At 36.4% G+C, this 26,674-nt stretch overlaps 1 protein-coding gene and 1 pseudogene across 2 annotated transcripts in view; one reads left to right on the forward strand and one right to left on the reverse strand.

The window, feature by feature from the left end:
• Positions 1-3,488: 3,488 nt before the first annotated feature.
• MSH4 (mutS homolog 4) overlaps positions 3,489-26,674 on the reverse strand; it is a gene marked incomplete at both ends in the record, with an annotated part of 98,651 nt that continues 75,465 nt past the window's right edge. Inside the window, 6 exons of the mRNA XM_080801809.1 lie at positions 3,489-3,680; positions 9,327-9,415; positions 10,994-11,168; positions 19,879-20,007; positions 21,376-21,494; positions 25,240-25,440. Of these exons, the coding sequence (XP_080657935.1) occupies positions 3,489-3,680; positions 9,327-9,415; positions 10,994-11,168; positions 19,879-20,007; positions 21,376-21,494; positions 25,240-25,440 (905 nt within the window). The remainder of the gene's footprint in view (positions 3,681-9,326; positions 9,416-10,993; positions 11,169-19,878; positions 20,008-21,375; positions 21,495-25,239; positions 25,441-26,674) is intronic.
• Positions 15,708-16,659, forward strand: LOC308340721 (endoplasmic reticulum membrane-associated RNA degradation protein-like; annotated as a pseudogene). Its single transcript has one exon. The product of its transcript is annotated as an endoplasmic reticulum membrane-associated RNA degradation protein-like (transcript).

Raw genomic sequence — 26,674 nt, forward strand, 5'->3', positions numbered from 1 at the left:
AATTGAATTCATACATTTAACTAAAGTATATTTAATTATAATTGAGCACATTTTAAGCTCATAAATAAGCATGTAGGAAGTCCATACTACACACAATTTATTGACATTTGAATATTTTTTAACACTAGCATATAAGACAGTGATATAATTTGCTTAAAAAGGTCAGAATAGGTGGGTGCCTGGGTGGCTCAGTCATTAAATGTCTGCCTTTGGCTCATGTCACAATCCCAGGGTCCTGGAATTGAGCCCCACACTGGGCTCCCTGCTCTGTGGGAAGACTGTTCTCCCTCTCCCACTCCCCCTGCTTGTGTTCCCTCTCTTGCTATGTCTCTGTCAAATAATTAAATGAAATATTTTTTAAAAAGTCAAAATAGTTTTTGTTTGCTAAAGAATTAGCAGAACAGCTTTAAAATTTAAAAATGCATTACTCACTATATACATATTGGAATGGCTAAAATTTAAAAAAAAAAAACTGATAACACCAAGTGTTAGAGAACATGTGGAACATTCTCAGCCATGGCTGATGGGAATGCAAAATTTAAGAACCACTTTAGAAAACAGTTTGGCAAATTCTTATGAAGTTAAACACACACTTACAAGATGACAAAGCCATTCTACTCCTATTTAACGTGGGTAAATTAAAACTTAATATGCAAAAATCTATACGAGAATGTTTATAGCAGCTCCATTCTTTTTTTTTTTTTTTGAGATTTTTATTATTTATTTATTTGACAGACAGAGATCACAAGTAGGCAGAGAGGCAGGCAGAGAGAGAGGAGGAAGCAGGCACCCTGCTGAGCAGAGAGCCCGATGAGGGACTCGATCCCAGGATCCCGGGATCATGACCCGAGCCGAAGGCAGAGGTTTTAACCCACTGAGCCACCCAGGCGCCCGCAGCTCCATTCTTAATCACCAAAAATGGAACCCCAATTGTCTTTCAAAGAGTGTATGGGTAAACTATGGCACATACAAACAACGAAATAGTCAGCAATAAAAGGACACAACAACATGGACAAATTCTACAAAGTATTATGCTGAGTAAAAGAAGCCAGTATCAAAAGATCCCATGCTATATGATTCCATTTGTTGAACATTATGGAAAAAACAAAACTATAGGGATGGAATGCTTAATTTCCAGTGATTGCTGGGTTAAAGTTAGGGGTCAGGGATGGATTTGACAACAAAGGGACAGTACTAAGGGAATGATGTGAAGGTGAAGGAACTGTTAGGTGAACAAACTGATTGTCATACTGGTTCCCTGAATCCATAAATGTGCTAAATTCATAAAATTTTACATCAAAAAAAGAGTTAATTGTATTATATGCAAATTTTAAAACAAACAAATGCACTATTTCCTAAGCATGAGTATAAGCTGCCTTTTTCTTCTACTCCCACATACCTTAACCCTAGACTTGAAAAAGACAACTTTATGTGAAGAGAAAGATGGAACAGATTAAAAGAATGGCTTTGAGGTGGAAATTAAAGGAGTTTTTTACAGCATAATGAATATTTCTCTTAAAAGGCTGGATTATGAGATAATGATCTATAATTTTAAAGAAAGGCAAAGCAAAAAGGTACTGAAGAGGAGACCAAGTAGACCTTAAAATTAAAGAATGAATTATCTCCCTAGTACTCATTTCTATTCTATAGTGCCATAACATAATAATTATATCTTCATTTAATTTGCTTTTTTGTGTTTGGGCTACACACAAAACAACTGAAGAAAAAAATTTAATTTTAAGAAGATATAAACCTATTTTTATTTCAGTATTCTAAACTAAAACAAAAGGGATTAATCAGTTGGCTACAGTTTCTGCACCAAAAGTTCTAAATCATGAAAAATTTCTTAAAAGTCTGGTAGAATCTAATATTAGGGTTAAACCTAAAGTGAAATTAATATATTTAAGGAAATGATATTCTGCATATTTAATACTTTGCTCTTATCTCTGCTTGCCTGTTTTTCTCCCACTGCATACTCCCCTTCTGCCTTTTATTGCTTCTTCCCTTTTCTTCCCAATCTGCCACGCCCTTTTCATCCTCAGTCCCTTTTAGAAATTTGGGGCAAACCTAAGTTATCAAGCTGCTTTTAGGAATGACTACATACAATATAATTCATTTTAAAGACTGTGAATTAAAACATGGTTAATGGTCAAATTCAGATATTGTGGTACTCTCTAAAACATGACAATAGGGAATATAAGTAGTCTAATGGGATGTTTAACATGTATCAAATTAAAATATGAACACCAATTTACATTCACATTTCAAAACGTATGTCATTTGAATTATACTTTTTCAATATATCTCACTATTACTTAGAATTTAATAAAGTAAAAAATATTAGATTTTACAAAATACAAATACATTAACAAAAAAAATAGGGCCCTAACCAGTCTGTGAATATATTTTTTTGGCCAAATTAGTATGAATTCCGCAGCTTATTGAATGTATGCCCTGAGTTCCAGATACTTAATTGTCCAAGAAAAGAATAACTTCCCCATTTTGGGCCTTTGTGCTAAGATTATATATATAAGTCATCTAATGAGATGGAATTGTAGAAATAAGGTATTTGAGAAGACAATAGCCCTGCTCTTTATAGTTACTGACCAACCGATTGTCTTCCCTTTTTTTTTTTTTTTTTTTTGGTCCATTTATGAAACAAGAATGACCTTCAGGTAAGCTCTGAAATGATGGTGTAAGCCACATGCCTATGGAAAAACAGTTCTATAAAATGCTCCCTGAGGCAAATGAATCAATATTACCTTTTTGCTGCTTTGGTTACTCACCTAATAAAGATGCCAAAACTGAAACTTGGAAAAGGGGTTGGTGAGTAGAAAATGGAATGCCTTATATTTGGAAAACTGAAAGGGTGAGTGATGACAACTCCCCCTTCCAAAAACATTCTCTGCATTACAAAATATCTATTTGTTTATTTTCACCCTTTAGAACTATACTCAATGTAAAAAAAAATACTTTAAAACTTCCAATATCATTTTAATAAACTTCATAAGTATCCAGTGTTGGAATTTGGGGGTACTAATTAAGCAATTATTGAGCCATAGGGTCTTATTGCTTCAAAAGAGAGTGCAAAATAACTCACATAAATTTCCAGACTGGGAAAAAAGAAAAAGGTGGTTTTTTCTTTTCCAAAAACTAAGGCATTTACAATAAGATTTTAAACCATAACTTGGTATAAATACACTTAAGACTTAATAACATGAATTTTCATAAATGAGAAAAACTGTAATGTTATACTGACATTTTTCTAACATAACAAAGTCCTTTCAATGGTTTTCATATTTTAAGTTATGACAAATATTTTTTATATACAATAGATAGATGATAATTCTGAGGTTAGTATAATGTAATATAATTTTCCATTAAGATATAAAATTAAGCAAATATTTTCTTTTGCTCTTAGGAAAAATGAATCCTAGTTTCCCTACATTAACATATACTATTTGATTTGTACATGATATAAATTGTTACTATTCTTCAGTCTTTCCTGAAACTTGTTCAGCCCTGGAAAAATCTGTTTCATACTTCTTTTTGAGATTACTTAAATACATTCGTAAACTGTCTGGATCCAACTGAGAGTTTCGAGCAGTTTGAACAAGCCTAGTAGCTAGATGGTACACAGCTCTCTGTCTTTCCATCTCAGGGGTACTCCTTTGGTTTTGCTGTTATTGAAAAAATATAGATAAAAATTAAAATATGATTAGTATGACTTTGTTTTAAAATTTTGGCAATTTTCTCTTTCCTTTCATAGAAATACAGAACTCAAAGGTAACTAATTCCTTTGGATACATCAATTCCATTCAACTAGCAAAGAACATACCAGCAAAAATAAAGAAATATTGTTTTGAAAGAATAAAATTTTTCATGAGTATTTACTTTATCATGGATTCCTATATTCTTGAAAATCGCTTTTCAATGAAAAAAGATCTGCTAAATAGGTCAAATTTCTCACTCAACATAATTGCTCATTGCTATTCAGTATTCATTTTAAATGTCACCCAAGAGTACTACTCTGCTATCTCCTACTTTAATTCCCCAATAGATAAAACTGGTAGACAGAATGGGTCAACAGTAAATTGCTTGTCCCTCGGAGAGATTTAATGTATAGAAACTGCTAGAGTCTAAGACAATATATTGCCCGAGGAGTAGATTACATTTTGAAAATAAGTGCTATAAATAGCTACTTGAAATTATGCCAATTCTTAACAATCTATAGTTAGGATGCCCAAGAAATAATGTTTAAAAGGGGAATTTTCTAATATTTTAGAAGGTCTTTACTCAGTCAGTCTTTGAATTACTATTCAAAGGGATGGGAATACAGCTGGAAAATTCTTCATCCACCTCGTTTTCTGAGCTAGATAGAAGAATTACCATTTTCAGGGGGCACCTGGGTGGCTCAGTGGGTTAAAGCCTCTGCCTTCAGCTCAGGTCATGATCCCAGAGTCCTGGGATCAAGCCCCGCTTCGGGCTCTCTGCTCAGCAGGGAGCCTGCTTCCCCCTCTCTCTCTGCCTGCCTCTCTGCCTACCTGTGATCTCCCTCTCTCTCAAATAAATAAATAAAATCTTTAAAAAAAAAAAAAAAAAAAAGAAGAATTACCATTTTCAGTCTTAACTGTTAATGTAAAGTTAGTGAGTTTCCGTTTACTAAGGGAAATAAAATCCCTCCAACTCTTTCTCAATAGAAAGCAATTCAAGATATTTTTCTTCTCTCCCTGTAAGTAAAATGAATCCAACTCCATGAAGTAAAATTATCATATTATCATATATTCACCCATCTATTTGATACATTGAATGATCAACAATCAGTTTATTATCTAAATAATACACATTTACTGAGTATCTATCATCTATATTCCAGGCCCCCAACCTTGTGTTTATGCCTACTGGGGATACAAAAATGTCTATCCGACATGCCACTGGAACTCAAGAGGCTCAAAGAAAGAGACATATTATTATAGTGAAAGAGACATATTCATAAGCAGCTGATTTAGGTAATTATGATAAGTCTCAGGAGAGAGATTCAAAGTTTAGAGGAAGGAGAACTCATTCCCAGCTCAGGTCAAGAAAAGCTTAAGTAGGATAGAATATTTGGAATGACTCTTTTTTTTTTTTTTTTTAGATTTTTTTATTTATTTATCTGACAGAGAGCGATCACAAGTAGGCAGAGAGGCAGGCAGAGAGATAGAGAGAGGGAAGCAGGCTCCCCGCTGAGCAGAGAGCCCGACATGGGACTCGATCCCAGGACCCTGAGATCATGACCTGAGCCGAAGGCAGCGGCTTAACCCACTGAGCCACCCAGGCGCCCCTGGAATGACTCTTGATGGACAGAAGAACAGAGAAGTAAGGGCATTCTGGATGGAGGAAAGAGCAAGAGCAGACACATTAGAAATCCTGGTACACAGGTCAAAATGATGAAATGACAAGTAATTCAATGTGGCAGAAATGTAGGTTTTAGTTAAATTGAGAAATGTTATCTAAGGTTGGGGTAGTAAACAAAGGGAGATCATAAAGCAGTAGTTAACAAACTTTAGTGTGTTTAAGAATCATCTGAAGACTGGTTAAAAATGTAAATCCCTAAGCCACAGGAAATCCTCAAAAATTTAGGATGGTCCCTGGCTAAGGAGTTTCACTTTAATTTCGTAAGAAACAACCAAAAGTTTCTGAACAGGAAAACATGATAAAAGTCATGCTTAAGAGATAATCTGGTATATGTATATATGATGGATTGAAAAAGAGAATGTACTGCATAGTGTTAATGAGAGGTGATTAAGAAGGATTCAAAGATGATTATAATGGGTCGCTAAGAAATTTAGGAGCAAAAAAATGAGATTTTTTCATATTATGAATTTAATTTTGGTCCTATTAAAGAATGAAAACATAAACTGAGATTTCAAGAAGAAATACAAAGAAAAATATATGAATCCATATATTTGGCTAAAATCCATATATGGCTAAAATTAACAACACAGGAAACAACAGATGTTAGTGAGGATGAAGAGAAAGGGGAACCCTCTTGCACTGTTGGTGGGAACGCAAACTGGTGCAGTCACTCTAGAAAACGGTATGGAGATTCCTCATAAAGTTAAAAATAGAACTACCCGATGACCCAGGAATTACACTAGTAGGTATTTACCCAAAGGATACAAAAATACAGATTTGAAGGGCTATGTGCATTATCAATAATAGCCAACTATGGAAAGAGCCCAGATGTCTATCGAAAGATGAACAGATAAAGATGAGGTGGTATATATATACAATGGAATATTACTCAGCCAAAAATGAAATCTTGCCATTTGCAAGACAGATGGATGTATGGAGCTAGAGTATATTATGCTAAAGCAAAATAAATCAGTCAGAGAAAGACAAATATAATATGATTTCACTCATTTGTGGAATTTAAGAAAGAAAGCAGATGAATATATAGGAGGGAGGGGAAAAAAAGAGAGAAGGAAACAAACCATAAGGGACTAGTCACAATAGAGTAAAAACTGACAGTTGATAGAAGGAGGTAGGGAGGGTGGGCTAGATAGGTGATGGGTATTAGGAGGGTGTTTGTTGTGATGAGCACTGGATATTGTAAGTAAGTGGTGAATCACTGAATTCTACTCCTGAAACCAATATTGCGCTGTATAATTAACTAGAATTTAAATAAAATTTGAACAAAAAAAAGCACTGGTGAAAAAAGAAAAAAAGGGGTAATTGGAGGTAGGAAAATGAAGACATCCAGGAGAGGACCATTTCACAGTAGCCAAGACAGAAAAGAATTATGAAAAGGGAAAGAAGGGTAGTATCAAATATCACAGAGACCAGGGAAGATGAAAAGAGAAAAAAAAAAAAAAAGAGGCCTTAAGAGTTAATCATTAGTTGGTATTTCACAAAGAAAGTTTCAGTGGCATGATGACAAGATCTAGTTTGCAAGTGGAAAACGGAAGAAGTAAATCATTATTATAATCTCTTAAGAAGTTGGCAGTAAAAAAAGAAGAGAGAAATATCTTTTGAGAAGTAAGGTAATAAAGAAGGATTTCTTAGGAAAAACCTAAGCATATTCATAGGAAAAGGAAAAGCCAGTGAACAAACACTAAGGATGCAAAGAGAAGAAGGGGAACAAGGGTTACCTGGCTGGCTCAGTTGGTAGAACATATGGCTCTTGATCTCAGGATCGTAAGCTCAAGCCCCATGTTTGGTATAGAAATTACTTTTAAAAAATCTTTTTAAAAAAATGGGGCACCTCACTGGCTCAGTCAGGAGAACATGTGACTATTGCTCTCAGGATTGTGAGTTTGAGCCCCATGTTGGGTATAGAAATTATTTAAAAATAAAATCTTTAAAAAGAGAGAGAGAGAGAAGAAAGGAATCTGATGAAGTTATATCTTATTGGATATGGAAAGAAGGTAGAAAAGTTAGCCTTGAATAAATTGAAAGATAATCTTTTTCTCTGAGATAGAAAAGAAGAGAACTGGGTGAAAAACAGGTATTCCAAAATAGAGTTTTCAAGAAGTTCAAGGATTCATCAAGATAACTTCAAATCTCTCAAAAAATATAGGAAGTGAATTTTCTGTAGAGGGAGGACATTGAGGGTAAAGTTAGGGAAGAGCAGAAATGTTTTGAGAGTTAAAGAAACTATACAGAACAATAAAAGAGGAAAAAACTATCCAATAAAATATTTGACTAAAGGTAGAATATATCAATTTGCTGTAGATAAGATTAGTTTGTCTAGAATATATTTTGAGAATCATTATCAGGAAAGCCAAAGCCTAGAAGGCAACTCAAGAAGGTTTGACATAATTGGAATCTTGCAAGATGAAGACTAAGGAACTAGGTAATGAGAGATTCTTCAGAAGCCAACGTTGCCAAAATTGTTGAAGAGATTCAAATGGAGGATTAGGTAAGTAAAGTCATGAAGATAGTCTAGAAGCTCAAGAGACTAACGGGATACAATAAAAATTAAAAGCAGGTTAAGAGAGAAAGACAAAGGAAACTGTTACTACTGAAGAAAATTTCATAATGAACATAGCTTAGTTTACTGAACACACTGTATTCTTAAAACATAAAGCAAACATATTAAAAAAAATATTTCCAAATTTTGAGTCAATAGATTTGAGTTCAATAGCAAAACACTTAACCTCTGTGAACCTCAGTTGCAAAAACATGAGTATAAGTAACAGCTTATTAATCTTATACTAGACAGACCTAACTGCTTCATGAAGAGTCAGGAGGCTTATATATGATAATGGATAAGAGTCTTAAATACTATTTTAAAAGATGCTAAAGTGGGGTGCCTGGGTGGCTTAGTGGGTTAAAGCCTCTGCCTTCGGCTGAGGTCATGATCCCAGGGTCCTGGGATCAAGCCCCACGTCGGGCTCTCCGCTCAGCTGGGAGCCTGCTTCTCCCTCTCCCTCCGCCTGCCTCTCTGCCTGCTTGTGATCTCTGTCTGTCAAATAAATAAATAAAGTATTAAAAAAAAAGATGCTAAAGTGTGGTGCATAGTAATTTTTATTTTTTATTTTTATTTATTTTTTAGAGAGAACAAGTATGAGTGGGGGTTGGGAGAGAGGGAGAGAGAGAATCTTTAGCAGGCTCTACAGCCAGTGCAGAGCCCAACTTGGGGCTTAATCTCACAACCCTGAGATCATGACCTGAGCCAAAATCAAGAGTCAGATACTTAACTGACTGAGCCACCCAGGCAACCTGTGATTTTTATTTTTTTCTTTTATTTTTAATTAACATATGATGTATTATTTGTTTCAGGGGTACAGGTCTGTGATTCATCAGAGTGATTTTTATTTTTAATGCTTACTTTATATAGACTTATTTTTTCATCATAAAGTTAGTGTAGCAGTAAGTATTATAGGAACTGAACTGTTTAACTTTTGTCTACTAATTTACTGGTTGATTTGTTGGGAAAGGTTGAAATAGACCAAACCAAAAAAATTGTGAGAAGTAAAAAAAAGATTTGCCTTATTTAGAACTAGGTTTTTAGGGGCTTGAGTGGCTCAGTCAGTTAAGTGGCTGTCTTTGACTCAGGTCATGATTCCAAAGTCCCGGGATTGAGCCCCACATCGGGATTCCTGCTCAGTGGAGACCCTGCTTCTCTGTCTCTCCCTGCCTGCTGCTCTCTGCCTACTTATGCTCTCTATCTCTGTCAAATAAATAAATAAAATCTTTTTTTTTTTTAAATTAGGTTTTATTTTAAATGTTTTAATCATTAATATTATTATATACTTAGGTACAACACCATTATAATAATGTACACTAAAAGTATTTTCCTGAATTGGAAAACCAATTCTTATTGTTAAAAAGTTTCTTACCAAAATTTGTCTCATAATTTGAGTTGTGATTTCTTTGGCATCCAAGACAATTGATGATGGGAGTGATGACACCTCTGCAGCTTTTAATCCTAAAATTATAGACAATGGGCTTGTTATGGCAGGTATTATGTTTATTTTAAGCAGTAATAATCTTTTCTTCACAGATTTAAACTTCCATCCTATAGGCATTTATGAAGAACTTAGCTATTCTCAAAATTAAGTTTTCCAAAGTTCTGGATGACAATTTACCAATCATAAGATTTAATTAGTTGTCCAAGATGTATGACAAATTAGAATATCAATTACCTCTCAACATATATCTGAGACAGGAAAACATGATAGGGAAAAGAAAAGAGGTAACTAGAAAACTGAATAATAACAATGAAATTCCAACTACAAATGCAGTTGGTTAATAGAAGGTCAAAGAATATGAGCTTTGCAAGGGAGGAGAGATAACCCTAGTCACAGAGATAACCCTAGAGCTGAATATTCATCTGTCTAGCAGATCATTGAGAGAGGGATTTCTCACAAGATATAACTATAGATGACTATTCTTCATGCAATTCAAAGTACTACCTAGTATTCTCATGTTCCCTGGGCCTAATTTTGTTGTATAAATGCCACATAGGCTTTCTACTGTGTGTTAACAGTTTATTGTATGTACTACTTTAGAGGCAATAGAAAACGCTAGCACATTTACTGAGAAGTTGCTAATTGCTAGGTACTATATTAAACAGATGTTTGATAATTCATTTAATCTTCATAAGCCCTACATATATGGAAAATTATCCCCATGTAATAGATGAAATTAAAGCTTATAAAAATAGAGTATCTGATACAAATTAAGTTATGCAGTTGATTTCTCATTCCAAATAGCAAAACAAAGATGCTTCTCGCCCCACAGAGGGTCACATTCATAGCTAAAATTATTTTAGGAAATTTATATTTATGGATCAATTTAAAAATTTCTGAATCCATGAGATTTTACACGTCATATAATGATTTAGGTAGAAAATATCTAACCCAGTTTACAAGCATCATATGGTTTGGTAATACATTCCCTTTTAAGACTTTAGATGATCAAGTTCCTTACATCTGAAGAAAACAGATGTTACTGAAAAAGTGTATAAGAAATATACAATTTTCAATTCATTTATAACTTGCAAATATAACCTAAATTACATTTTCCTCAGAATAGAAACTAATACTTCTGGGACTTTAATGTGTTGTAATTCTACATAAGTACTGATTAATATAAATTTAAATATAAACTTAATATACATAAAATGTGAGCTTGACATAGAAAATACAGTCTTAGGGGCGCCTGGGTGGCTCAGTGGGTTAAAGCCTCTGCCTTCGGCTCAGGTCATGATCCCAGGGTCCTGGAATCGAGCCCCACATCGGGCTCTCTGCTCAGCAGGGGACCTGCTTCCTCCTCTCTCTCTGCCTGCCTCTCTGCCTACTTGTGATCTTTGTCTGTCAAGTAAATAAAATCTTTAAAAAAAATAAAAAAAAAAAAGAAAGAAAATACAGTCTTAGAGCATAAACAGTCAAAAGAATGACAGGAAAAGTTGCTTAGATTAAGAGCCAAGTAAAGGGGAAAAGAATTATGAGAATATGTAGTGTTTCAATAGATATTACATAGATATAATTTCCATATGCAATACCATAATTTTTTTCTTCTGTGAGTCCCTTACAAAGTTTGTAGGTATACAAGATTGCTTCTTTATTCCTTGAAGTGTTCTTCACATGCTGAACTTCAAAATGCATGTTTTCTACATTAGGATACAGGACCTCTATATGACATAGTTCCAGGAAATGTGTAGCAAACAGTGTAAATGCCTAGAATATATAACAATGAATGTATTTTTAAAATGAACTAGAAAAAAAATTAGTTTGATTTTTCAGGTATCTTGGCAAAAGTGTAGGAATGAAACTAATACTGGTCAATTCATTTCAAAATGTTTTGCAAATTTATATTCAATGAAAGAGACATTTTATTATGTTTACACATCACACATATGTTATATTACAAAAACGAGAACAAATTTAAAAATAAAATCCTAAAAAAAACTGAAGATATTCAAAAGATGAGATTTACCAGAAATAAAGCTGCTAAATGAGGTAATCATTTATTAGAAAAGTAATCTACAAATAAAATCATAACATTTCTCTCAACTTTTAAAAAAACTTACTTTAAAAGTAGCTTCCTTCCATATAACTATTTTTTGGAAAGTGGAATCAATGGTTTGTCTTAGGTATTCAAAATCACAAAGATTTTCAGGTTTTAGATTTGCATTGTGTTTAGGTTAGGTACTTAAAAGTAAGAAAGAAAAGGTAGAGAATAATGCTTAGGACAATGATTCTCAAACTTTAGTAATCCCCTGGGGAGCTTGTTAAAGATGCAAATTCTTGGTACTTATTGTAATATGGAGTCCCAGAAAACTCCATTTTCCAGAAGTATTTTAGGTGATATTGATGCAGATGGTTCAAGTGACATGACCAGCACATGGTTTCCAGTCCTGAGTTACTAAACTAGAGATTTGCATAATTGGTTATGTTTTAAGATATTACCAGAAAAAAAAACCTTTAAAGATGTGATTGGTGGAAAAAGAAAGTCTTAAGACATTAAAAAGAAAATATTTGGGCTGGCAAATGGCATCAACCATTAAGGGGGTGTGGCAAGAGGTACAGGACAGAAAAATGAAAAGGCTCAACTACTTAATAAATTAAAAGGGGTATAAAACCAAATTTATAAAGCAACAGAAAAAATTAAGAAATTCAGTAAACTAGTATAGTAAGGACTATGTTCATAATAACATTAATGTCCTCAAAATTTATGTATCAAACAGGAGCGCCTGGGTGGCTCAGTGGGTTAAAGCCTCTGCCTTCGGCTCAGGTCATGATTCTAGGGTCCCCGCATCGGGCTCTCTGCCCCGCATCGGGCTCTCTGCTCAGCAGGGAGCCTGCTTCCCCCCATCCCCTGCCTGCCTCTCTGCCTACTTGTGATCTCTGTTTGTCAAATAAATAAATAAAATCTTTAAAAAAAAATTTAGGTTCAAACAAAACTATTATACTCTATTACTAGAAATAGAGTCATTAGTATCTTTAATCAGATTAGAGGTGAGGTGGGGGCACCATGGTACAGGGACCTGAACACTAATAGGATGCCAGTGGTTATAGGGCCCTACAGACACACCAAGCCAAGCTGCTTCAACCACGTGTAGATGGGCTTTATGATGGGCTATGCAGTGGGCATGGCAGCTGGGGTGCTCTTGGGTTCTTTTTTTTGCTCAGGGTTGGAATGTGGGGTTGGGAGCTGATGGGTGGCATCAGGAAAACCATAATGCAGAGTGGTGGCATCTTTAGCACATTCACGGCCATCAGGATGGGCATCCAATACTAATTAGGGCCATAGTTGCCCACTATATCTACCCCTTCCCATTGGTCCCAACCCATGTGCTATAATAAAACAAGTCTTTGAGTTAAGTAATAAAAATAAAGTAAATCTAATCAGATTAAAGAGTCAATTCCAGAAACCCCAGAACTGATTCAGAAAACTAATCGTTAAAATTCTGTTGCTCTATGGACAGCCACATGCAGAAAAATGAAACTGAACCATTTCCTTACACCACACACGAAAATAGACTCAAAATGGATGAAGGACCTCAATGTGAGCAAGGAATCTATCAAAATCCTTGAGGAAAACACAGGCAGCAACCTCTTCAACCTCAGCCGCAGCAACTTCTTCCTAGGAATGTCACCAAAGGCAAGGGAAGCAAGGACAAAAATGAGCTATTGGGACTTCATCAAGATCAAAAGCTTTTGCACAGCAAAGGAAACAGTTAACAAAACCAAAAGATAACTGACAGAATGGGAGAAGATATTTGCAAATGACATATCAGATAAAGGGCTAGTATCCAAAATCTATTAAGAACTTATCAAACTCTACAACCAAAGAACAAATAATCCAATCAAGAAATGGGCAGAGGACATGAACAGACATTTCTGCAAAGAAGACAACCAGATGGCCAACAGACACATGAAAAAGTGCTCCTCATAACTCGGCATCAGGGAAATACAAATCAAAACCACAATGAGATATCACCTCACACCAGTCAGAATGGCTAAAATTAATAAGTTAGGAAATGACAGATACTGGCAAGGATGCGGAGAGAGGGGAACCCTCCTACACTGTTGGTGGGAGTGCAAGCTAGTGCAAACACTCTGGAAAACAGTGTGGAGGTTCCTCAAAAAGTTGAAAATAGAGCTACCCTATGACCCAGCAATCGCACTACTGGGTATTTACCCTAAAGACACAAATGAAGTGATCCAAAGGGGCACGTGCACCCGAATGTTTATAGCAGCAATGTCCACAATAGCGAAACTATGGAAAGAACCTAGATGTCCATCAACAGATGAATGGATAAAGAAGAAGTATATATATATATATATATATATATATATATATATATATATATATACAATGGAATACTATGCAGCCATCAAAAGAAATGAAATCTTGTCATTTGCAACGACGTGGATAGAACTAGAAGGTATTATGCTGAGCAAAATAAGTCAATCAGAGAAAGACAACTCTCATATGATCTCCCTGAGATGAGGAAGTGGAGATGCAACATGGGGGGTTTGGGGGGTAGGAAAAGAATAAATGAAACAAGACAGGATCAGGAGGGAGACAAACCATAAGAGACTCTTAATCTCACAAAAGAAATTGAGGGTTGTGGCGGGGGCGGGGGGGCGGGTAGGGAGAGGGTGGTAGGGTTATGGACATTGGGGAGGGTATGTGCTATGGTGAGTGCTGTGAAGTGTGTAAACCTGGTGATTCACAGACCTGTACCTCTGGGGCTAATAATACATTATATGTTTATTAAAACATTTAAAAAATTATTTAAAAATAATTCTGTTGCTTTAGAACCACTTTCAATACCAAAATCTGTAATAGTCAGTCTTCTCCAGAGAAATAGAATACTGTGTGTGTGTGTGTGTGTGTGTGCGCGTGTGTGCGTGTGTGTCTAGAGAGAGAGAGATTATCTATTAGGAATTGGTTCATATGATTATGGAGACTTAAGAATTCCAGATCTGCAATCAACAAGCTGGAGACCCAGGAGAGCTGATGCTATAGTTCCAGTGTGAGTCTTTAAGACCTAAGAACTGGAGAGCAAATGGTATAGTTCCAGTCCAAGTGCTGGCAGGCTCAAGATCCAGAAAAAGCTGATGTTTCAATTCTATTCCAAAGGCAGGAAAAATGATTCTATATTGAAGGCACTCAGATAGGAAGTAACCCTCTCACTCCCAGGAAGGTCAGCCTTTTTGTTTTATTCAGGTATTCAACTGGGCTCCATGCAAAACTGATTGGATGGGCGGAGCTAGAAGTCATGGAGATAGAGCAGATGGGAGCCAGGGTGCCTATGCACACATGAGCACTCACCTGGTGTGTTTAGGCCCAGTACAGTAAGGGTGGGAGGAGGTGCGGCATTGGCCACACCCTTCTGACAGGATGGCCCTGGCAGTGAGCTGGAAGGCAGGCCCTGATTTGGGCTCTAGGCCACCACTCCCCGGCCTCCACTATGACTGCATCACTGCAGAAGCAGGTAGGCCTACCAGCCCCCTAGTGGGCAACTACAGAAGGCACCTTGACCCTGACCCCAAAGACATACCCCTTGCCCTCCCTCTCCTTGGTGCTGAACCTACCCCCAGATTGTCCAGGGGCCAGTTCCCTTATCTTCCAGGTCCCAGGCTGTAATTCCCAAACATATAGTATGCTAACAGAGGATCCTATTACCACTTATCTTTCTCCCTCAGTCCTATGATATGATCTGTAAACTCAGGTTTGAAGTCACAGAAAACTGTGATTATCAATGGCACTGTAAGAGAGGTTAAGTATGTTAGAAGACAATCACAGACTATGTGGTTTACAAAGAATCAGCCCAGAGTCTGGATTACTGGGGAAGTGTGAGGCTGCTGGGCCGTGTGTGAGGCTGTCCACTCATATTTGTTATCTCGGACCAAGGTGCAGTTTGAAATTCAATATACACCATGGCTGAGGTGGACAGCTTTTGTAGAGTTATTTCCTGAAACATCTGATGCTTTGGAAAGCCTTGAATCTCCTGCTATTTCTTTTAGCTTAATGAAACTGACAGCATGTCTACAACAGGCTTCGGGTGATATATTTTTACTGAACAGGAAGGAATGTCCCCCCTTTAAGAGAGAGAGGGCATGCAGCGGGGTGTATGTGGGGGGGGGGAGTAGGGGCAGAGGGAGAGGGAGAGAATTCCAAGCAGACTCTGCCCTGAGTGCAGAGCCCCATGCAGGGCTCTATCGCAGACCTTAAGATCATGACCTGAGCCAAAATCAAGTTGGATGCTCAATGAAACAGGTACCCCAGGAAACCCCCTTTTAAGAGATCTGCTTGCATCTGAGGAGCTTGCCAATATATAGCAGATATACTACGAATCTTCATTGGATCTCCACGTGGACTCAATCTACATAACATCTTGTGGCATGGGTTTGTGTCCCCTCAAGAAATACTTCCAAACTATTGTTCAGTAATGACACTGTTGACAGCAGGATTGGGTCAGCTGCTGAAGAGTTACCTGCAACAAACTAATCTTGCACTGGCACACTGACCTTTCCTAGCTCTTACAAACCTGGAGGATTTGGCTGTTTTCCCTGCTGCTACTTCTGAGGTACTTACAGTAATAGAAGAAGTGATGAAGAAATACACTGTTATATTAAAAGTCCTCTTCCTATACTGATTAGTCACATGAATCAAGTTCAAGCTACACAGCTTTGCCAACTGTGCCATGTTGTTATTGACACAGCTAGAGACAAGACTTAGGAGAGTTTTGCCATTAACAAATGTCTGCAAAGACTTCTGACTGCTGAGTCAACAGCTCTTTATACCACCTGTGAGGAAATACTGGCAAAACACTTGAATGATGGTAAAAATCAAATTCCTGCAATAGAATTTCTTTGGGGTTTCCTGAACCATCGGGAGAGTCTCCATAGAAGAGGTCATTTAAGCCATGGGGAAATCAACTTATCCAAATTTCCAAAAGAAGCAACAAATCAATTGCTTGCATCTTCCATTGTACTTTTACTCATTCATTCATCTTCACTGATGAAGATCCATTATCAAGGCTTAAGGAAAAAGCAGTAATAAAATCATTAGTTGGTCTTGCAGGCTAGAGTGTTTCCTTCCATCCGGTTTCTCAGCTTAAAAAAAAAAAATGTGCTAAGCTGTGAGAAGAGCATCATAAGCATTTGGCCTCTCCTGCCTTTGCCTGAAGAAGCTGGGAAGCAGCCAGATTAGAAGGAATTCTGAAACAAATGCCTACAGCTCTTTAATTACAAAAATCATGTAAGAGTTGCATTACCACATGTCTGAGAATCACTGTGCTGTTAGTGACTTGGACAGTCTTCCTGCTGAGAAGTGGCCCAGGTAATCTGTGAACTCTGTGGCACCCCCATCCTAACTCTTCAGTTCTAGAACCATTCTGGAAGTGCTCATCATGCTTTGAAACATCAGCACACACTGCACACCATGTTCAGCCAAGTTACTGACTCCACGGAATTGAGACATCAGCAGTGGGTAGAAAGAAGGTTGTGTTCCAGGCAAAAGAAGTAATATTAAGCTTCTGTATCCTGTGCTTTGTCCAATTTTATCGCTGATTGCAACATTCATGTGGTTCATGGAAAAAATTCTTAAGAGTATCTAAAGTTCTTAAGCTGTTCTTGCAGTACATGGAGAACCTGGTGGCTTACATCAGCCAACAGAAGAACAAATGGAACAAAACTATCAATCTTACATGGACAGCCCTGTTGAAAATTTGACCTTTAGTGAGAAGAAACAAATGTTAATACATTTAGCCAAGAAATCCACAAGTAAAGGTGTCTTATGAAAATACTTAATAAGTCAAGAATGTTTTTGGCTACATCAAAAAACCCAGGCTGAATGGGTTTTAACAACATGGAAATTGAAAATCCAGTGGCAGGGTGGGTTCCAAGGTCTGTTTGACTAAGGATCAAGTTCTGTTTCTCGATAGCCTTCTCATTTGCTGTTCCTGAGTTTGTGTGAACCTCCGGTTGCGTGCCCTCCTGGAACCAAGTGGCCACAGCAGCTTGGTCCCTCCACCATGACACAGTGTCCAGAGGAGGGGGAACTTTTTACCCAGATGTCACCCAGAAAGCTCTTGGAAACTGTCACTGTGGCCAGGACCCTCCTCCTATACTCACTGGCCAGTCTGGGTAGGCATCCACTCCTGAGCCATCACCGAGGCACAGAGAAAAAGTTTGAGTCAGTCTGGCCTCATCCCTGGAGCTGAAAATAAGGTTGGATGATCCAGATCCCATAGGACAGAGCTGAAGAGGAACAGCTCCTGGAAGGTATGGTGGTCAGATGTGGTACCAGGCAGCCGGTTTGCTGGTCCGTTTGTAGCCAGCAAAACAGGAGCCCTGGCATGTGTCTGGGTATGGAGGGTTTTGTAAAGGAGGAGGGAGAGCTGGCAGAGCAAGGGTCAGGGTTGCAGCTACCCCAGTACACCTTGGAGAGCCAAAATCTGCAATTCTCAAGAGCTCACTGGGCCACTGCAATTGTCTGGAACAGCTGGAAAGCCCCTGACATCTCTTTTAGGGGGCAGCAGCATAGCCAGAAGCTCTCAGGAACCCCTCTGAGGCTGTCCTGGACCCCAGGTCTGTGTATGCTCTAGGCTGCACACAGTGAATTACAGCCCCTTCTCTACCTTCCAAACCTCCCTGGCAGGTTCTAGCCCACATCTCTCCAAGGAAGGCCATTCACCATATGTGTTTCTGGCTTCTCTGCTGTCAGAGAATAGTGCCAAGGAGACTTCAAAGGGAAGGGGTGGTTCTGTGCAATAACAGACATTCTAGCTCACTCTATCCATCCCTTTGCCAACTCAACACCCACCACCCCCTTTTAAACTAAACTCTTATGCAAAAACAGAGCACTAAGCTTTTGCCCCTGTAATATAGACTTCTCTCGTCCAAGTGTAGACCCCAGTTCTCATATGTTGTGTTTCTGCTCCTGGGACATTTTCTTTTGCAGTGTCTCCTTTGCACTCTAATTTAAATGATGATTTATAGGATTAACTACTCTTAACCCTCCTTATGTTAGAGCTGGAATGGAACAGAGGAAATAAAAAGAACTGATATTTACCAAGCCCATGAAAAAAAGCAAACAAAAAACATACAAAGAAACTGACTGGATGGGACCCACTCACTCTAGGAAGGGTCTACCAGTTCAAATACAAATCTCATTCAGAAACCCTGATAGATACACCCAAAATCTTACTTGACAAAATATCCAGTACTCTGTAGTACAGTCAGGCTGATATACAAAATTAACCATCACAGACACAAATTAGATTTTAATCCTAACACTTAATATATATATCTTATTTTTATGAGAAATTCTGATCAACTGACACAGATCAACTGACATAGATTCACTATTACAAAGACTAATGTTATCTCTCAATATTACTTTTGATTTATCACATATCTATCACAAAAATAAGATTTTTCTCATTCTTTATAATAAATCATTATGGACTGTCACTTAAGGTAAAGAAGATCATCTTAGGGATATTTCAAGGTACTTTTTTTTTTAAAGATTTTATTTATTTATTTGACAGACAGAGATCACAAGTAGGGAGAGAGGCAGGCAGAGAGAGAGGCGGAAGCAGGCTCCCTGCTGAGCAGACAGCCCAATGTGGGGCTCGATCCCAGAACCCTATTTCAAAGTACTTTAAATATGGAAAAAAATTTTAAGTTTTTTCACACCTGCATATATTCTGAGAGATTATCTAAAAAGATATTTTACAAATCAGCTTAATAAAACAGCAAAAATTATAGTCTCTTTTACTTGACTTGTGAAAACCTGTTTTCTTTAAAGGAATGACTCTTAGGTGGGTAAGTAAAATAATTTTCCACAAAGTGACCTCAGATGCCTAGTTTTTCACTTCATGTTGTAACATCATAGCCAATGTTATTATCCATGGAGACAATTATTGAAATGCTTTCATGTTTTGCCTTTTAATTTGATTAAATTAAAGCCAAGTGACTAGTCTTGATATTATTTGTATTTCTTGATTTCCTCCTTTAGCTGTCTACATGGCTATCATACTAGCTGTTCCTGCAACTAACAAAAATATAAATACTATGGTATACTTTTATTACCTAAAATTGTTTAAAGAACTATTTGTATGTGCCAATAAAATCCAATCATGATACATATATAAAGGATACGTGAAGGGGGTGCCTGGGTAGCTCAGTTAGTTGAGCACTAGGCTCTTGGTTTCCACTTAGGTCATGATCTCATAGTTGTGAAATCAAGCCCCATATTTAAGTTCTGTGCTCAGTGGGGAGTCTGCAGGAAATTTCTCTCTCCCCTTCCCTTTCCCTCTGCCCTTCCTCCTGCTCAGGGATGTGTGAGCTCTCTCTCTCAAATAAATAAATCTTTTTTAAAAAAGGGCTCAAAATTAATACACTTAAAAGAAACAGAGAAGAATACCTTTAAGCTCAGCAGATATTCACAGACAGCATAACAAATGCCAATACCTTCTTCTGTATTAGTACCTCTGCCAAGTTCATCAATTAATATGAGTGATTTGTTATTAGCATTATGCAGAATGTAAGCTATCTGAAAAATATAATTTTAATATTATTCATTATAACCAAACAGCTGTCACTACCAACTTAAAAAATGAGGAAAAATCCAGTCTCTTAATTACTTCATCTGAAACTTATTTTTATAAAGCTATCCAGCTAAGTAGAAACTAGCACATTGCTTTTCTTTTAAAAAATCTCATGACTAATAATTTCAATAGAACAGCTGATATGTATGTAACAGACACATGCATATGTGTATGAGACAACAAAGAGTAAATAACCATTATCTAAAATATTAATGTTTTAGAAACAGTGAAATAAAACTAAGCAATGAATTAAATGTTTAAATAATGCACAAAGATTGTCATTTTCTTCTCCACAAATGACTAATCGTCATATTATACTCAAAACTATTTCTCAGGTTTATTTTAACATCTCGATAGCCAGTAAAGAAAGAAAAATTGAGAAAAAAGTATCCAAGTCCATTGATTCCTATTTAAACAAGTAAATATAAATCCATACTCAACAAAGACCAAGACTTTAATTGACAGAAATGTTCCTTCTCCACTGAAGAGTATTAACTTCTTTCTCAAAAATTATAATTACACCTGTTATGTACTGACACAATAGTAAATTTCATGGCTTTTTACCTTTCTATATGGCTAAGCTTCTTGAGAGCTGGGACCATTTAAAAATATACCTTGAGCACCTAGTACATTGCTATATTCTCCCACAGCTACCCCAGTACACCTCAGAGAGCCAAAATCTGCAATACATACTAAATAATTATGTAAAAGTCACATATGGTGGCACAAATAATAACTATTCTCGCCCTTTTACAAAAAGTTATCCAACTCTACAGTGATCCATTAATTCCTACCCACTGAAGACAGCCCAAGAGCTATATTCAATACATTTAGTCCTTCAAGTCTATTTGATATTTGCCCAGATCAGAAAAAGGTGATGACACATACTTTGTTATACAAAGTGAAGATTCTAAAGGGGCACACAAGAGGATGATTTTTAAAAGCATTCTAACACAGTGATCTATTATTTTAAAATCAAACCTAACAGGAACAATAGATACAATGCAATGGTCCTGAACAGGTCATTGTTTTCTGAAAGTCTTTTATATATCCCATACAAAAACATGAAAGCATGTTTTTTTGTTCAATAATACTAGCTTTTTCCTTAAAACTGTATTTTTCAATAAAACCATCTCTCCCATTTCCACATAAGAAAGAAATTAGAAGCTGTCTTTGACTGCCCTCTGGCTCTTGTAGAGGAACATAAGCACATCTGCATGTTTTAATATAAGGATACTTTCTTACATAATAATTGACCATTAGTGGAGGAATTTAACGTGTATTTTACATAAGGAAAAGTTTAGTTTGGGTACCTCTTTCATTTCCTTCATGAATGTTGATGAATTTGTTTCAATTTCATCATCAGTACTGATTCTTGTAAAAATCTGTTCAGCAATTCTAAAGGAAGAATATTCTGCTGGAACATATGATCCTGTAAAATATAAGGTCAATGTAAACTGAAATGCTTTTATAAAATATAAGTACTAATATTTTGTACTTTTCACCGACTTAGATTATTTATTAGCCTTGCTAAGGATTACATAGTGGAAAGATCACTGGATATACAGTCAGACAACATGGCGCCAGCTCTGTCACTTATCATATATCCTTGGGCAGTAATTAGATTCTCCCAGTCTCATCTTTCTCACATATAAATGGAAATACTTGACTTTATTATTGTACAAAGTTATCTGGAAGTTCAAGTAAGACAGTATAAATCCAAGTACATTAAAAAGATTTACTATAAACTTCACAAAAATGTTAAATAATATGGTTAGATAAAAAACTCAAAATAGGAAAATTCGAAGGAAATGCTTATGAAGTTCAAGTTGATAAAACTGTTACAGAATGATGTATTAGGAAATATCTATTAGAAATGTGTAGAAAATGTGCTATGGTGAGTGCTGTGAAGTGTGTAAACATGGCGATTCACAGACCTGTACCCCTGGGGCTAATAATACATTATATGTTTATAAAAAATTTTTTTAAATTATAAAAAAAAAGAAATGTGTCAAAACACTCAGAATTAGAATGAAAGCAAAACATTGAATTTTTTTAAAAAGGTGAGTTTTCATCTCTGAGGATTTTTCTACTTGAGAAGTTATCATACTAAATAATCTAAAATATTTACCTTTTGAAAGCAAGTCAATCTGATTAATACAACTATCTCTATACAGAATGGGACATAAAAGGCATTCTAAAGTCATAAGGATAAAAATACACAAATAGTTGAATGGGAAAATTATCAATCATATAGAACAAAATGGTGAAATAATGAGAATAAAGGAAACAAACCCCTGATTATTCCAGGATTTAAAACCAAGATAAGGATGAAGAGTAGCATTAACATCTAAGGAAACAGCAGGAAAAGAAAGCAAAAGTCAGGATAATGTTAATAAAAATAAAAGTAACAATAATAGCAATAGTAACCTCACAAGCAGATCTTTTTTTTTAATTCTTTTTTTTTTAAGATTTTATTTATTTATTTGACAAACAGAGGGAGATCACAAGTAGGCAGAGAGGCAGGCAGAGAGAGAGGAGGACGCAGGCTCCCTGTCGAGCAGAGAGCTTGACATGGGACTCGATCCCAGGACTCTGAGATCACGACCTGAGTGGAAGGCAAAGGCTTACCACTGAGCCACCCAGGCACCTGACAAGCAGATCTCTTAAATTCAACTTTCTCACAGGATTTCTGGAAGGATTAAATGGGAAAATAAATGTGAAAGTACCAAGGAGAGGATATAGCATATATGGTAGATGTTCGTACTTTTTCTTTAGTTCATTTGTATTTACCGCCACCAAAAAGGCCCTCTGACATTTTTAAATCTAAAAATTATTACAGAAGCACGCCCCCACCCCCGCCACACACACACTGATATTTTGCTTCTGGTCTGGCTCTCCTCTAACAATATATCAGCCAGAATGATCTATGTGAAAGGCAAATACAATCATGGGATTCTCTTACTTAAATTTCAACAGTTCCCTACAGATTTTTGGATAAAGTTTATATCTCTTCAGTGAAGTACCTAAGGCCTTCATGATCTGGCTTTTGCCCATGTCTCTGGCTTCAGACACTGTTTGCTCTACAAAGGAATCTGGACTTCGTGTACTTCTGTGGGCACATCACACTGGGTTTTTTTTGGTTTGTCTTTGTTTGTTTTTGCTTTAGAATATGTTCTTACAGACTCTTAATGTCACAAAACAAACTGAGGGGGGGGCGAGGGAGGGTAGGGAGAGGGTGCTGGGGTTATGGACATTGGGGAGGGTATGTGCTATGGTGAGTGCTGTGAAGTGTGTAAACATGGCAATTCACAGACCTGTACCCCTGGGGCTAATAATACATTATATGTTTATTAAAAAATTCATAAAATTATTAAAAAAAGAAGAATATGTTCTTACCTCTGCCTGGAAAATCTCCTTCTTTCCTATACCCTTCCCTACATTCATAGTATTTTATATAATTATCTCACTTAATCATTCTTTTAAAAGATTTCATTTATTTATTTATTTAGTTGACAGAGAGAGATACACAGGGAGAGAGAACACAGGCAGGGGAATGGGAGAGGGAGAAGCAGGCTTCCCGCTGAGCAGAGAGCCAGATGCGGCTCCATGGGGGGCTTGATCCCAGGACCCTGGGATCATGACCTGAGCCAAAGGGCACCTTATCTCATTGTCTTTACAACAATTCTTAGAATTGGGTACTATTATAATTTTCATTTACAGATAAGAACACCAAGGAAGTTAAGTTATTTGCCTTAGATCACAGAGCTAGTAACTAGACAAACGAGGTCTAGCTCCAAAGCCTATGGTCTTAATTTCCATGCCTTTCAAATTCTACTGTTTCCTTTATGACCACATTATATGAGATACTGTATATACTTTTAGGTATTCTAAAAGTTTAAAATGAGTGACAAGGGAAGTAGAATAATTTTCTTCGAATATTTGAGGGGCTATTATCAAAAGAGATTAGGTTATTCTGTGATGCATAGAAGATAAAAATTAGGACTACTGAGCAGAAGTTATAGAAAGTCAGATTTCACGTCAGTATAATGAGTGCTCTAACAATTACAGATGTCCAACAATTGCATAGCTTGTTTTTTTTAAAAGGACAGAGCTACTCACAAATTAAAATAGAAATAAGGTTATTATCACATATGAATCAGTTTCTTTATAAGAGGAGGGAAATTAGATGTCCTTTTCATTCCAGTACAACTATAAACCCAATAAAATAGTTACTCTTCACCCGTTCACCTCTGATTTTCTTTCCCAGTAGTAAGGGTAAATCTGCACTGTATCACCAATATTATTATTGTTGTATTCCACTTACAGTTTATTACATTAGGCCAGGATTTCTCAACCACCACACTACTAACAACTTGGGCTAGATAATCTTTCTTACATATGTCAGAGGGAGGAGTAATGTCTTGTGCATTGTAGGATGTTCAGCAACATCTCTGGACTCTATACTTCCCTCGGCATTAAGAACTAAAAATGTCTCCAGACATTGCCAAGTTTGGGGGCCAGGAGTGCAGTGGCGGAGGAACCAAAATCATCCCTGGTTGAGAACCACTACATTAGAACAAATCATCTCATTTCTGATTCATAGAGTTCTCAAGGAAACCTTGTTTTCAGAGCTAAGTTACACCCCTACACCAAGAAATACATGACATTGTGGCGCCAATGACAGCTATTTCAATGTGTACGTATGCACACATAATGTGTATCAAGTGCTGTGCCTGAGTTACTGGTAGCCCTTAAGTTAAGTAAAAGATGTTTCTTTCCCCAATGTTATAATTTGGAAAAATCTTAAATGAGTTATTAAAGGCAGCAGCTTTTTCTACTTATTTTACTTTTTCTCACAACAAAGTTTGGTTTTGAATCAGAAATAAACATATGATTCAGTTTAGTAATAATTGATACAACATTAACAGTTATAGTAAGGTAGTTTTTACTTCTGTTACATCATACATAAAATTTTTAGTACAATGCAATCCAAATTGGATGGAGCTTAATCTACCAAATAGTAAAAGTTATGATCTACATAATAGACCCTATTATATTTTTAGGTAAGGAAACCTACTCCAAACTAATTAAGGTACCTGGATCTAAAATATTAGGCACAAAGCATTTTAAATGGGAAACAGAATTGCTAAGTATGAAGTAAAGCCATAACTTACCAATCTGGGCCATAATCTGACAAAGGGCAATCTGTTTTAAATATGTGGATTTCCCACTCATATTAGGTCCAGTTATGATCAAAAAATTACTTCCTTCTGTAATATAAGTATTGTTGGCGATAGGTTTTTCCACAGATATTTTTTCAAGAATGGGATGCCATCCTTGTTTGATTGCTAAAGTATCAGTAAATTCTGGCCGAACTAAAAAAAAGAACGGTTTCATAAGATTAATATATTTATGTTTAATGGTCTGTGTGGTGTGTATGTGTGATTTTACTAGGGTCAATTTGGGACAAAGCATTAAGGTACTATTTTATCTTAAATCTCTACCAAAATTCCTCTAGATTGTAACTGACGCATTCTAATCACCATCACAACTTTTATTCACTTCCAGGGAACCCTAGGATTTAGTTCTTTGTCATTGTCCTGAGCTCCAAAATAGTCTGTGTAACATTTCCACATTTATATAGATTAAAAAGAGTCAACTAGCCATTGATAATACCTTTTTAAAAAGGTTTTATTTATTTGACATAGAGAGAGAGAGAGAGAAAGAAAGAGTGGGCATAAGCAGGGGGAGCAGAAGAGGGAGAAGCAGGCTTCCTTCCAAGAAGGGAGCCTGATGTGGGGCTTGATCCCAGGACTCTGGGATGAATGACCTGAGCTGAAGGCAGCCGTTTAACTGACTGAGCCACCCAGGCACCTTGATAATACTTTTTTTTTTTTTTTTTTTTTTGAGAGAAAGAGAGAGAGTGTGAGGTTGGGGGGGGGGTGCAGAAGGAGAATCTCAAGCAGACTCCCCACTGACTGTGGAGACCAACATGGGACTCAGTCTTATGACCACGGGATCATGGTCTGAGTTGAAATCAAGAGTCAGACGCTTAACAACTGAACCACCCAGGCATCCTGAATTATCAGGACTTTTAAAATAACAATTAATTACCAGTACTACAAAATTACACATTTACTTAATTCCCATCTTAGGCTTTTTTTCAAATTTGGCATACTTAGCTTTTCAAGTAATGTATGGATATAAAGTAGAACCAAATGTAAATATAATTTTATGTCCAGAAACTTACAGAAATTTTGTCTAAAAAGAATACCCAGATGATAGGCAAAACAGACACAAAATACATGATTAATTTATAGAAATAAATAAAGATCAGGTTTCTATGAATACCTTCCACGGTAAAGGGACAGGACATGGGGACAAGGAAACACTAAAATCCTATATGCTTCTAAAAAAAAAAAAATCCTATATGCTTCTAGAGGAAACACATGGATAAACTCAAAAGCATTCATTATAAGAGAGAGAGGTTGGTTAGAAAATAATTTCTAAACTACTTTAAAAGTATTTTTAACACCAGAAGTTATTATTTATAAGTTTGGAGTTTCAGGATGATCCCTCTCAAATTAAAATGGAGCAACACCAAATATC

This window comes from Martes martes (assembly GCF_963455335.1).
Source record: "Martes martes genome assembly, chromosome: 4".
NCBI lineage: Eukaryota > Metazoa > Chordata > Mammalia > Carnivora > Mustelidae > Martes > Martes martes.